Source organism: Aquila chrysaetos, chromosome 1, assembly GCF_900496995.4.
Source record: "Aquila chrysaetos chrysaetos chromosome 1, bAquChr1.4, whole genome shotgun sequence".
NCBI classification, from domain to species: domain Eukaryota; kingdom Metazoa; phylum Chordata; class Aves; order Accipitriformes; family Accipitridae; genus Aquila; species Aquila chrysaetos.
In genome coordinates, this window is record NC_044004.1 from 79,453,747 (window position 1) to 79,467,821 (window position 14,075).

The 14,075-nt window shown below is 36.6% G+C and overlaps 2 protein-coding genes across 2 annotated transcripts in view; one reads left to right on the forward strand and one right to left on the reverse strand.

Annotated features, from left to right (window-relative positions):
* Positions 1–7,033, reverse strand: part of SYNPO2 (synaptopodin 2) — a 99,070-nt gene extending 92,037 nt beyond the window's left edge. The window contains exon 1 of the mRNA XM_030025469.2: positions 6,792–7,033. Coding sequence (XP_029881329.1) covers positions 6,792–6,920 — 129 coding nt within the window. The 5' untranslated portion in view covers positions 6,921–7,033. The remainder of the gene's footprint in view (positions 1–6,791) is intronic.
* The window catches only part of SEC24D (SEC24 homolog D, COPII coat complex component), a 135,530-nt gene that overhangs the window by 55,020 nt on the left and 66,435 nt on the right, over positions 1–14,075 (forward strand). The window lies entirely within an intron of this gene.

Consider the following 14,075-nt stretch of genomic DNA (forward strand, 5'->3'; position numbering starts at 1 on the left):
CATGCCAAAACCAGCTTGGTATGTAGTTCTGTATATCCAAAACAGGGTATACAATCATGTGCTAGTTCAGCCTGCAGTTTTTAAACAACTAGATGGGACTTCAGTACTAAACATTTCCACTGGCACAATAGCTGGAATGGAGAAGTTTGAAACTAGAAGACACAGACTCCTAACCTTTGGAGGTACTTATAAACCTTTTCTGGTAAAGGTGTATGAATTTTTTTCCTCATTATTTTTCTAACTAGCAATGGCATATTTTTGGGAACTGAGTTATTTATCAGTGGTCTATTTTAGTTAGATTTTGGGAACTTTAATTTGTTCCTTTGTTTTGCAAAATAAATTAACCTAACCTCTATAAAGCCCATCTTCTTCCCAGTTTGTCAATGGAAGTTTTGTCATTTACTTAAATAGAAGCCGAACTATGTCATCTAAATATATGCAAAAATGTATTGGTTATTAAATTGGGTCAAGGCTCATAACAGAGTCAAAACCCTGTCCAGAAAAGATAGATAAAACCACAATTTTCCACATAACTCCTTATGTGAAAGAATATGTAAATATGCCTTACAGGGTTTTCTGAATATCAGCAAATACCGGCTGTGTCAGATGGTCTGAAGAGTGAATTTGAGAATAAGAGTTTGTCCAGACTGCAAAAACAAACTATGTTTGGAAATTTATTAGCTAGTAAATTTAAACAAACAGTTTTAAATACAGTCCAAGTAAGGCAAGTTGTGTTTAAAATCACGTAGGTTAACTCTAAATTCCCCTCCTTTGCTGCCAAAGTTCAACTAGCATGTTTTAAACATGGCTTGCTCCGTCTACTGCTAATGCATAAAGTTGTATTCAAATTCTGATTAAAATGTCAATTGATACAAATAAGGAAATATCAGCAGGGTCACGTTAGCTCAGTACTGAGCCTTTACATAGCATGCTGAGCATCTTCATTTCAACAGAGTAGCGTATAGTAAGATCCTACTTGACTATGCATTAACGAGTATATTTTCAGAAGCAGACTGCACCAAAGCACCAACTCCAACTCCAAGATGACTTTTAGTGTCATCTGGAGATGATCAGAAACACGGAACAGTCTCTTACCTTCATCTTACTAGGACGGTGCTCCTAGGCCATCAGGGCAGAGGCGAGCAGGGGAGCAAAAAACCACTGCTTCAGCAACTGATGGCTTATGCTCATCTGTGTGACTTAGCACTGAAATGAGCCAGGAGCACAGGTATAACACAGCTATATGTATCATGTCTCAACTAGAATGTAGCGACCAGAATCTCAGCTTTTACTAACCTAGTTTTTCTGCCTGGAAGTGTGAGCATTTGCCAATGGTGACAATGTAAGAGAATGACAGGAACTTGAAAAAGTTTCCTTAAACCCAGCAGCTTTGGTGTACTTTGTGGAGGGACCAACTGTGTGCTAACATACCTCTCGTATATGTGACAGTGACATGCTTTGCCTCACCTCAGGATCAAAAGCATAACTGTGCTAACATGTCTTATCCTTTATTTTTTTTTCTACTAGACTAAGTGTAAAGGTCAACTTGATGAAAGCCATTTGGGGTTGTTCTGCATGTGTCAAGTATTTTGGATAAATGCAGAAAGTCAAACTACCACAACAGAGCCCACTTCCATATACATCTAGCATTAAGTAATCATATTCAGACATCAACTTTTCACACTGTTGGTTCAGGTTATTCCCAAGTCTTTGAGTTCCACTTTCAGTTTCAGGTTCCAGTGAATCCAAAATGATGAAACTGAGACTTGAATTGAAATCTGAGCATTTTGATGGACAAATGCACACATCTAAAATGACCAGACAGCCAGTGGTCACATGTCATTACTGAGCCAAAGGTAAAACTACTATTTGTGCAGCAGCAGCAGAAGTCTATTTCAGAAATTGGCAAAATAGTCACAAACTGTCTAAGTTTTTTCATGAAGCCTAGTTGAGGCCATTGGATTTGAACCCTGAATTATCAAAGTATTTCATAGGATTAATTAGGACTATAGTTAACATTTATGAGACAATGGAAAATTGCATGATATTTGGCATGTTTGGACATAAAAAAATGTCTGTAGTAGAGCAAAAATTTTCAGGGTGCAAAATCACATTGGTAAGAGTTTCAAAATATCCATTAAGTTCTTTCAAATAACCTGACATTTTAGAAGATAGGAATCATAATTGTAGTTATGCAGTGGCAAACTGGCATGGTAGAAATTAAAGGAAGGGAAATGTTACTATTTTATTTTTCTAAAAATTTAGTTGAAAAAAGTTGCTGGAAAAGTACATAAAATCTGTCAGCACTTTAAAAAAAAAATCGCTGTGTGTTTCTCCATATGCAATTATCTGCTGCTGGTGAATCAGGGACAGATCAGGATGAATGCTCTCTTAGATATAAAATGGGACAACATGATCCCCTTTGAACATATCGTTCTTGCTGAGTTGTATGTATATAGAAATATCTCTGTATATACTACATATAGACCAGACTACTTCTGGAACTGATGTGATCTGAATTCAGTAACAAGTGAGGCACCTTGTCTCAATAACATTAGTTTCCCCACTGTTTCAAATGTGAAAACCTACAACACGATTGATTGTGTAGATTTTTAAGCATCTGTTCATTTTCACTTTTAGGATATTGACAGGAAAAAGAGGAGTGAATTTCCTTTGAAGTGCTCAGAGGTCTGAGTCATGGAACTTAACGCCTTTGAATGCTAGAACTATTGGGTTAAGTTCCCAAACTTAAATTAGCAAGACTTTGACAGATACAAACAATGAGTTCATCAAATTGCTGTTTGATGTAGGTAACAAGTGTGCTGAGGATAATGTACTTCTATTGCAACCAGATAATTTAATGGAGTTACATCATAGTTGAAATATAAATCTAAATTGTCTATAGGACAACTCCATTAAATTACCTGTTGCAGAAGAGATGCTTCTTAAAGGATGTAGCTTCATTATATATAACATAGCTGGTATTGTTAACTATTAGTAGAAAAACTCCCAGGACTTTCTTTCAAATGCTAGTCCAGAAAAGAATCCATTATTTTGTACATAGAGTTTTTATATATTTTAAATTAAAAACTGAAAAGAAATTTACAAGAAAAAATCTATGATATTCATAAAAAAAGGATTCTTTCACATATCTCACAGTGGAAACAGAAAGGAGATCACATGACACTTTGTTCTTATATATCTTGAATTCTTAGCCATCTAGGGTCACTGTTGTACTGAGATTTCCCAGCTGTCTCCTGCTTTGGGAAAGCTATCCTACAGTGCAATACTGACAAGGTTTAGTGTCTTGGTGCCCACACAGCACAACTGATACAACCACTGTTTTCCTTAGCTTTAAACTCCCAATTATCTTTTTTTTTTTTTAATAACATTCATTTATTAGTTATCATTCTTAGCACAATATGTCTTTTGACACAATATTTAAAATAGATCTTTTTTAAAGTCATTATGGTATATGTGGACAGTATATAGAATATGCAAATTCTTTTTAAGTGAAAATAAATTTTTATGAAGTAGTTACAACATTAGTGGACATAATAAAATAAGTTGATGTACAGAGCCAGGGTTGGGAGGAGGAGGGGTGTTAAACAGTTTGTATGCCTCTACAGAAAATGAGTCAAATGTTTTCAAAATTTACATTTTTAATAAGAGTTAAAAATAGACAAACAGAATGATACTTTGTGATACTTAAAAAAAAATCGATTTGTTGCAATCTCACATCTAACAAATTACTGAGATGTCTTGAATCTAATTTAATGGTTGTAAAATTATTTGCTGATGAAAATTTCCTATTTTATCTGCTGGTTAGAAAAAATACTGAGATATTTCTTGGGAAGGCAAAACATTTGTCTCTATCTCTGTGTTAACACTTTGCATGATAATGGAAGACAATACTACAGGCAAAACTCATTGATTTTAGTGGGAATGCTACTTACATATATGCTTTAAGAACTAGGCAACAAAAAATGGGGGAGGGTTTTAATATGTTTAAATAAATGTAATAAAACAATATTTTAAAAGGTGTAAAACAAACTGGTAAAAGTTGCTTCTGGCAGTAAACTGCAGCGACTTATTTCATTAGCTTTAAAAACAGTGTGTTTCCTTTATCAAAAGGGTAGATAAGTGTGAATTTGGGCTTTTTGTATCCTGCCACATTTTCATGGATTATCTCATTTCCCTCCGCTTCACATCCCTCTCTCCATTAGATCTGTATCACAACCACTGCTCCGCTCACGACTGGGACCTGAGTGTGCTTCCCTCTGCAGCAGTCCAGGGGTATACTGTGCTCAGGTTGTGTCGGCAACCAGGCGAGCAACCCCTCTACAGCTTTCCCAGCTCCTGCGAGCTGAGACATCAAAACCAGAAATACACACTTCTGACAAAATCTCGGTTGGTGTAAATTGGCAATGACCCACTGGTTCCATGGACCTACATTAGTATGTTCCCATAGAGAAGCTGAACCTTGAATTGAAAAAAAACCAACCAAAAAAACCCGTAGCAATTTTTCATTGTGTTTAAGAAACACAGCGTTTGATTTTGGAGCCAGTAGGAAAATTACTATGCAGTAGTTGGGTAATTCTTTATTCTTTCATGAGTTACTAGATTCACTTTTCACAAACAACAGAATAAAAGCTGAAAACATTGCCTCTCCCCAAAAAAGGTCACACACAGTGTAGCTGCAGACCCCCCACCTCGCCGTGCCTCAACCTGCCGCTGGTGCCTGACCTGGAGACCCACGTCTGCGCGCATCACAAAGAGCCCAGCCTCTCCAGGGAGGACGGCGAAGCCTGCTGACAGAGTGAGTCCCAGAGAAAGCTGTGGCCTGTCAACTCTAAGTTTCAGGTTTTCAGCCAGATAGTAGTGTCAATTTTCAAATCTCGCTGATCCTGACCAACTCTTAAGCGTGGAGAAATGAATGATCTGGAACTCATAAAGCACCCAATCCACCATGCTTGCAACACTTATATATGCTGATACGCGTGTACTCTTACAAAAGTGTTCTGAAGTATTGTATTACGTGGCCTTTTGATGGGGTTCATTTGCAAGAAAACAAACTCATGCTGCTTTGATTTTTTTTTTCCTAAAAATACATATTTCTTTTTCTAAATTTAGATATATTTTACTGGTGGATTTTCCCATTAGAAGTAAGGCACAATTGTTACCATGTGTTCTCAAGTCCCAAATTTTAGTGGTAAAACAGAACTCAGACTTGAGTGCCATAGTCTAGGATGTGAATATGAAAAAAAATTGTATAGCCCATTTTTATCAGAAAAACTAAAGTTTAATCAGAATCTCGTGTTCAAACTACTGCGCTTTTTTTTTTTTACTTTTGGTTTTATGTAATCAAGGCCACTTGCCTTTTACTGTTACTTAGAATTTTTTAAGTTCTAGCTACAAGCTTTCACTAGATGGCAGGATTCCACTGTCATCTATTATCAGTGGCTTTACTTGTAAAGCAACAGTTGCCCATCGGTAGGAAAAAAATTTAAACATGTTCAAGTTTTGCAAAATATAAGAACAAACAAAACACTTAACAGTAATGAGAAAAATTATACATACACTCAATAAATCATAGCTCTATTACTGAATATGATTAATATTGTGGGCTGGAAATCATTGAAAATAATAATGAAAGATGTTCTTTTCTTGACAGAAGAACTAAAAGGACCTTCTTTTAGGAAATGAGGTAGATTAACTGATCCAGTGAATTAAATTTAAGTAATTATTAAATATATTGACAGCTTAAGAAGGTTAGAGCTTAAATAGCTAAACTACCGATCTAAAATACTGTATCAAAGTACAAAAAACTTAACACTCAATGTACTGGATTACCAAGATACTAAAAGGTGATAAGATACATTTTAATCTCTCTCCCTCAGTTTAACAAGGCAGAATTCATTGTATGATGATCAGTCCCAGTATCATTTCAATCAGTGGTATTTTGCTCACCTCGGAGCTCTGGACAAAATTTGTCCCTCTTGTCTAGGAGAACAGAATGCAGCTCCATAAGTTACATAAGCCTTAATAACCGTCAAATCTTCATTGCTGCACCAGTGGAGAAGCTGTTGCAATGGAGTGAACACTGATTTTTAGCAAAGCTACTTCTTAACTATTATTTTTGCAACTTGGGGTTACCAATTCTTATTTTTTATTTATTCTGAATTTCTGCTGTCTGTTTTGCTTTCATTTTATACATGAAGATAATTTATGAATTGTTCAGTAATTTTTGGTGTTGCTCATGAAATATAAGAGGGAATGTTTGGCATCTATTAAAGCTGCTTCTAAGACTGGATAACTTTCCAAAACCAGAGATAACTCAGTGTAATGCTTTCCAGGATTCCCAAAATAGTAAGAACATTTTCTCATGATAAAGCTGTATTTATTCTATGCCTAGAGTAAAAAAAGTATCATAGATGACCGAAACAGCATTTCCTAATACAAGATTCAGTTTTGCGATATGTCGAGTGCATTCAAAAACATACAGCGAATCAAACAGGAGCTGAAAGGCATACATCATTTCACAATTTCAAACCTTTAACATTTAAGAAATTGTTTGCAGTACTTGCAAGCTACCAAAAAGTAATCATTCCTTTTTATTGAAACAAACATAATCAGCACCTGTAGAATCTCTGCAAAACGTTAGCAAATTCAAACAAGCATCACGATAAGATCCACACCAAACACTTCACTGGAAGCAGTATATTTTTAAACAAACTATTCTCTTCACTTGTTCACAAAACACCGATAACATCTTTCTCTCATGATCCTACCTTGGCGATTTGCAAAGGCTGCTTTTGCTCCTTGCCACCTTGCAATCTAAAGCCCCAAGGCGCCCCTCCGCTCATAGCAATGCAGAGATAATCCCCTGTGCCCATTTTCCTGGTGCAGTTAGGCAGCATTCATTTACAGAAGAACATGAAAAATTTGTCTTGCAGATGTTCAGCGAGCTGGAGATTTGTCTGCTAGGCAGAGCTGGAGACCCAGAGCACCACACTGTTGCTGCTGCTGTGTACTGCACTAGCAAATGTAGTCATTCAGAAGAATGTAAGAGCTCCCTCGGATCGAGGGCACAGCCCACTCTTTCGTCAGATTTCTACGCTCAGCCCACCTTCAAAGTAAAGTAAGTAATGTTGAGCAAATGCACACAAAGAGACTCGGCCATGAGGCAGAAAAGGCTGTATTTAAACATGACTCTCCTGACAGCTAAATCAAAACAACAGCAAAAAGAAGTGTATATTTCCCAGTGACAATTTAGGACGTGAGTTTACTTTAGTAAATGGTGCCAGATGTTTTAAACTCTAATTTACCCATTTCTTGCATTCATACTCCAAACAAAGAAGAAAGCAGAATCTCAAGTGAAACATCATGTACATCCTCTGAATAACTAATACACTTAGATTGAACTAAGTTTACGATTTTCATCTCTACTCCACGTGCACTTTCTGCAGCACTGCAGGCATGCAAAAAAAAAAAAAAAAAAAAAGAAGAAAAGCTTTATAATCTCCCTGTTTTGGAATTGCTTCTTTTGCTGGTTCTCTCTAACTTCAGTATAGTTTAACATGCACTGCTGTTTAGCAATGACCTGAATTATTACTGGACCCTAATAATACCTGTTCTTACGCAGCCTTTTGCCTTTCCTACTGGAGAGGGGAAGAGAATTAGTGGAATCAAGTATCAGATCTCTCTACTGATGCTATCAATGGATGATTTGCATTGTGTCATTAAAGGGGAACCTTACTAAAAGCATTAAAAAAAAAAAAAGATTCAGTGGGAAGATAATTTGCTGGTGCCTTACAAGACCTGGGTTCAGTTCTGTTCCCCATTGCTGACTTGGAGTAATGCAGACTGTAAACAGCTGAGCTCCTCCAGGTCTAGTTGGAGTGATTTAAGAGGTGACTGTTCTTCAGCAAGGGATGAATATTCCCCTAGCTGAGTGTTAACAACTGACAGTGTAAGCGCTTCTACTCACCTCAGCCCAAAGTCAGTTAGCTTGTTTTAAATCACATCGCATTTTGAACTAAGCTGGTCTTAAAGCAGAGTGTTCACCAGGTGGGCAGAAACATCTTTAATGGCTAGACCTCTTGCTTTGAGACCTAGGTTGCTGGGGTTTAATGTCAGATTCCCACAGCATAAATTCCATGGAGGTCCCTGTACGATGTGTTTTCGGTTGGCTGGTTCTAGGTCTTCAGAGATGCCAAAGCAACAGAGAACACTCGGCATTTAAGTTACACAACTTTGCATCTTAAGTAGCTGGTAACTGTTGAGGCTTTAAACCTAAGCCTGTGTGTCTGTTCAATTAAGTGTCCTGGAGTGATGCTTCCTTGCACTATAGCAATGTTCTTTAAAGACCACTAGGCAAAATATCAAGGTAGAGACAGGATCTTCTGTTAAACTGGAATATTATGGATGGAAAAAGTAGACAGGCTTTTAGATGTTTGAGCCCTTTCATCAAGCCTCTGAAGACAGTAAGGTAACCCAAAGACTGGGTGGAGACAAGCTCCCTAATCAAACAGGGGAAAATGTCACTCTCTAAATATCAGGATTTAATGGGAGGAAGAGCACTTTCTTTATTGACTACAAGTCAAAGGCTCTGGAAAAGCAAAACAAGCACAGCTTGCCATATAATTAAATATTTAAGGAAAACACTATCAGAGAAGCCCTACTCAGAAAGGGAATTCTAGCCTGGTCTTTAAAGGAACTTTGCTAGACAACCCTGAGTGAAGACACCTCGTTTAAAATAACTCAGTTCAAGGTGGCTAACTGCTTCTTATTATCTTGTGCAGTGTTGATATGTTGCTATAGCAGACAGTTTTTTAGTCTTTCCCTAGGCAGAATCTTGCTTTAGATGAAATTATCTCCCTTTTGCCTAATGATGCACAGTTTTATAGATACTTTTGTGACAATAAAATTCTGAAGTATATAGCTGCAAAAAATGCCCTATGACACTCTGGTAAATACAAAAATAAACATTTTTTTTTAGGAAAATTAATCACGTAATTATCAGCCCTTCAAATGTCATAAATCTATGATGGAATTTATATGTTTGATTACTGTTAGGGTGTTTTGAGCTTGTATTAGGCTCTCTTTTATCATTTTGGTAAAAGGGAATAATCAAATCTGATCTGTGTTTCTGAACTTCTTCATGTACTTATTGTAGAAAACAAATTAAGGAGAGACACCTCTGCATTTGGATGGTCACATATTTGATGGGAATTTGTACTAGATGTAGATGCTTCTATCTCCTTTAACCATATAACAGAACCGTGTAAAACGATAAAACAGAAGAATCTTGATTAGTCATTGCTCAGCTGAAAACATAACCAGTCAGAACACCAGGATCTCTTTGATTTAGTTGTATGACATACATGAAATGTCTCCGTACAGGTGCTGAGGTATCAGTAGTTGGTGTTCCTTGAAGTTAATCCCCCATCTTCTATTTGACGTCCTTAAGGCAAAAGAGCAGAGAGAAGGACTTTAACTTTGATTGTGTCATAGCAAAACACATAGCAAAATCATGCCAATGGTTTTGGCTAAAATCACCATGACAAACATTAGAGAAATTTCTCTTAAAAGCAAAATTAACAGTTGCCTACAATGTTGTGCGCTAGTTTTTTAGGTCCTTAAAGTTGAATACTTTAGTGTTTGTTTAATGTTCTACTGGCTTCTAATCTGTGAAATCCACATGGTGCTCTAGAAGTTAAATCATCTTGTGGAAGTAATGGCAACAATAGATAACATCATTGGTGCTGTAAGATCTCTGCTCTCCAAAGAAAAATTCTTTATTTTCTGCTGAGTTTGTATGTATATATTGTGTAGTACTAATTACTCCAGAACAAGTTGTGAAAAGAATGTAATATTTAAGCAAAAAACCAACCCCCCCCCCCCCCAAATCTTTAAACTAAGAGTAACGTAGTATAATGACAAAATTTGGGGGACATTTAATCCTGGTACATTTAAACTGATGTAGGACTCTGCTTGGTCAGGCAGGAATTGTAGTCCTGACAGAAGAACAAAGATAGGAAAGATAACGTTTTTCTAGTCAGTATGTTGAGGGGGTTTTATAATAACAATTCCAAACAAATTGTTGCTTTTTTCTTCTGAGGGAGAATTTTTTGCTTGCTCCGCAGTAAGAAAAACATTTGAAGTGTGTAACTAAACTATTCCCATGATGGGGGGACCCAAAGCTTCCTATATCCTAATCTAGCAAATAATACTCCATAGGCATTAACAACTCCCATTTGCCTTATATGACTTTCTTAAATGCTTATGCCGCAGCATATCTTGCTTTTTAATATTAGTCTTATCTTGTTGTACATTCTCTGCATCCTTTGGGATTTCTAAATGCTGGTCAGAAACTGGACATCATGATAAAAGCAGAGTCATTCATGGAGTTTATGACATTTTGGTCGCTGTGGTCTCTATAGCATAAATAAATAGCATAAATTCCAAGATAGGTTTTGAAATCCACTGAAAAATTTAAAGCTAATAGCAAGCACAGCCACTTAACTACTGCCACCATCTCAATCATTTCACTAAAATCTAAAGATCCAATTCTAGGCAACAAGTGGTAAAAATTTTATGTCACAAAAAATAATTTTATAAACTTGGCAAATGACAAATGCCAGAACTCACCCAACATCTATCTGTGCCCAAATACAGGTAAAGCTTTGGCTTGAATCTGATCTTCTATGATGAGATCTGTATGAAAAAATTTCCAGGTCAAACACCCACCTGCTTCTCTGCTTTCAAGAACTGCCAGTCAAAAAATATAGCACATTAGCCTTGATGAGCTGTGATAAACTAAGAATAGCCATACTTAGACCAAAGTGAGGCCATCTACCCTAAAATGTTGTCTTTGATAGTCGGTGGAGAATGGTTGCTTAGGAAAAAGAATAAGAACGTGGAAAATGTACGCTACTTTCCTCAGGCGGCCTCCAGTGACTTCCACTCAAAAATTTCCTCAGCCAGATGCAGTTCCTCTGTACTTCATTACGAATTTCTCTTCCATGAACTTTTCCATGTGGTTTCCTCTTGAGCCCACATAACTTTAAGCATCTATAGCTTATTGTAGGAAGTCATCCCTAACTACATTGTGACATAAAGAATCATCTTTTCTTCTTTGAATCAGGATCCTACAGATTCATTTGATGTCCTCTCCTTCTTGGATCAGAGGAAACTGTGACCAAGCAATCCCCAACCACACTTTCCAGGCACTTATTTTATAGACCTCTTACATATCCATCTCGGTCATCTTTTTTTAAGGGAAGAACAACAGAATAATTAGTCATTCTTTATACAAAAGCTGTCTCATACCTTTCATTATCCTCATTGCCTTTCTCTACATCCTCTGTAGTTCTCTATCCTTTTTGACATGGTGGCCTGGAATGCCACACAATCTTCAGACTGCAGACAAAGTTGGGATTTATACAATAACATGATGATATAATCTGTTTTGTTCTCTAGTTGCTAACCCCAACATTGCTAACACCTGACTTGCTTTTTCAGACGCTGCTGAGTTGATGTTTTCATGGTACTATCTTTTAAAATCTTGTATGATGATAGTCAGTTCAAACCTCGTTGTTTTATATGTGAATTAATGGTTTTTTCCCCAGTGTGTATCACCTTATACTTCTAAGCCATGTTATGGTATGGCTGCTTAGTTTTCTTAAAAGCCTTCAGTGAAGGAATTTGTTGAAAGCCTTTTGTAAACCCAAGATCAACCAGATCACCCTTATCCATGTGGTTTTTGATCCCCTCAAAGGACTGCCTTATGTTTGTGAGGCAGGACTTCCTTTTATGAAAACCTTTTTAACTCTTCCCAGATAAGTCATATTTATCCAGATGTCCACTGTTCTGTATTATAGTTTCCACCTATTTGTTTTGTATAGATATCAGGACGACAGGTTTGCTGTTTTCTGAATCTGTCTTGGAGCACTTTTGTTAAAAAATGGCGCTCCCTAATCTCAGGTAACAGCTTTAAGTAAGAGTCTGCTATTTCAGCCTTGAATTCCTTTAAAGCTCTGTGTGGTCTTGGTGACTACTTCTTAATTTTATTTGCCTCATCTACTGTCACTTGTCCATATATTCTCTTTTCTTATTGTAATAATCATTTATGATTCTGAACAGTTTTACTGCAAGTGGATTTATCTAAAATCTAATTTAAATCAAGTAGTTCTGTAGCTGAGTTCAGAAGATATTCTACAAATGTGAGAAGAAATAAGACATATGTTCATCTTTCATTCAGCAATAAAAGAAAAGCTGTCAGTTCACCTACAGTTTCCTAAAATAGTATCCTAAGTCTGTGGATTCTTTAAAAATGCAAACCTTTCCACCCAATCCTTAGTAATGAGGAAAAGAGAGAGGGAAAGGGGATATCATGATCTCTAATTTATGGGCAGCATTTTACTGCTGTAAATACCCAGATGGTCTGATTTCCTCCTTTTTATGCGTTTCATTTTCTTTTCCTATCTGATTTTTTTCACATAAAATCAACATAAGCTAGTTCCTTAAAAATGCCTATTTTAACAGCTTTCTAGTAGATTCTAACTGTACCATCTGTAAACAATTTAATAAACTACCCAATTTATTGTAGGATGTGATTTTAGCCAAATGGGAGAATCAGCACGGGAAAAAAAAGAAAAAAAATTGACAGTACTTTTTTGTTTGTTTGTTTATTAATTACATGGAAAAAACCCACTTGTAAATACATAGCTAATTTAATGGAACAAAAGATAAAATCACAGCCATGCCACTTAGAAAACATGACATACAGTCTCTTCCAAATGAAGTGAAAATCACCTTTTCTAGTATATCCTTTAAAATTAGATTTTTTTTAAAGTGACTTCTGCAAGCTGAGTGATGTAAGGCAACATAGCATATGTTATTGTCCCCAGTCATTGCCTAATAACATTCCTTTCTTCATAGTAGTACAACTTAGTAGTTGGGTAAGGTAAAAGCAAATTTTGAAGGCAAAGCTAAACATCATTTCCCCTAAATGTTACAGAAGTAGAAAAATACATTTCTGCTTAATTCCTACCCTTCATTTTTGTCCCCCTGACTTTAGAAGCAACAAGGAACAGAGCCACATGGAAAGGATTTAATTTTCAAAAAAGGTATAAAATGACAGATAAAGTGAATGAAATATATTGATGGAAGGTTCAAATGCACGGCTCCAGCTAACATTCATTAAAGCTGATTGCTCTTCATTTTTTCCCATCAAATTTCTCTTGTCCTACAAGAGAAATTAATAGAATCCAGATGTTTTGATTGCATGAGGAACTTTGCAGTGCACTGCCAGCTAAAGAGGGTTTGCTGACTGGAAGTACAGGCATAGAGTGGTAAAGGTACTAAAAACCAGTAATACCAAGTTCTTAGTGAAGAGAAAAGAAATTAAAAATACAAGTCATAGATAATTATAAGCTACCTCTAAGGCCAGATGGGAAAGCTCTGCCCACACTTGTAAAGAGGTATGAGCAGTTCCTCACCAGTAAAGGTAAAGGCTTCAAATTTTAATCTCTAATGTGGATTATTAGGCTAGGTACTGTGTGATGGGTTGGAATTTTAGAACTAGTCCTGCTTCTCCCTCCCGTGCCCCCAACTTCAAGACTGGCAAATGAAGTGTAGTGGAAGAAGCAGAAAAATGTACTGAATCTGACTCTGGTGTGAGAAACCACTTTCTCAGAAGCATAAAAAAATTGGATCATGTTTTAGAACCTGAGATAATTCTTCCTCTAAGTGGAAATACAAAAGGTTGCACTGACATGTTCTGAAAAACTGTAAGTCTGCAATCTGCCAAATGTAACGGGTAATGCAGGACAGCGCTCAACCAAGCTACTTTTGAAGGGGGAAAGTAATTTGCTGCTATTCTCTGCTGGAAACAAATCACCTCACCTCCATGCCAGCTCAGCTAAGGTTAACAAAGTTTTACACACTGAGGAAGAGTCAAACTTTTGCCTGTTTATCTTGCCCTTACCTCTTTGTCTGCTGTTGTGTTCTTAGTAGGACGAGTAATAGTAACTCTAGCCACAAACAAAAGTTTATTAATGCAGGTAGCT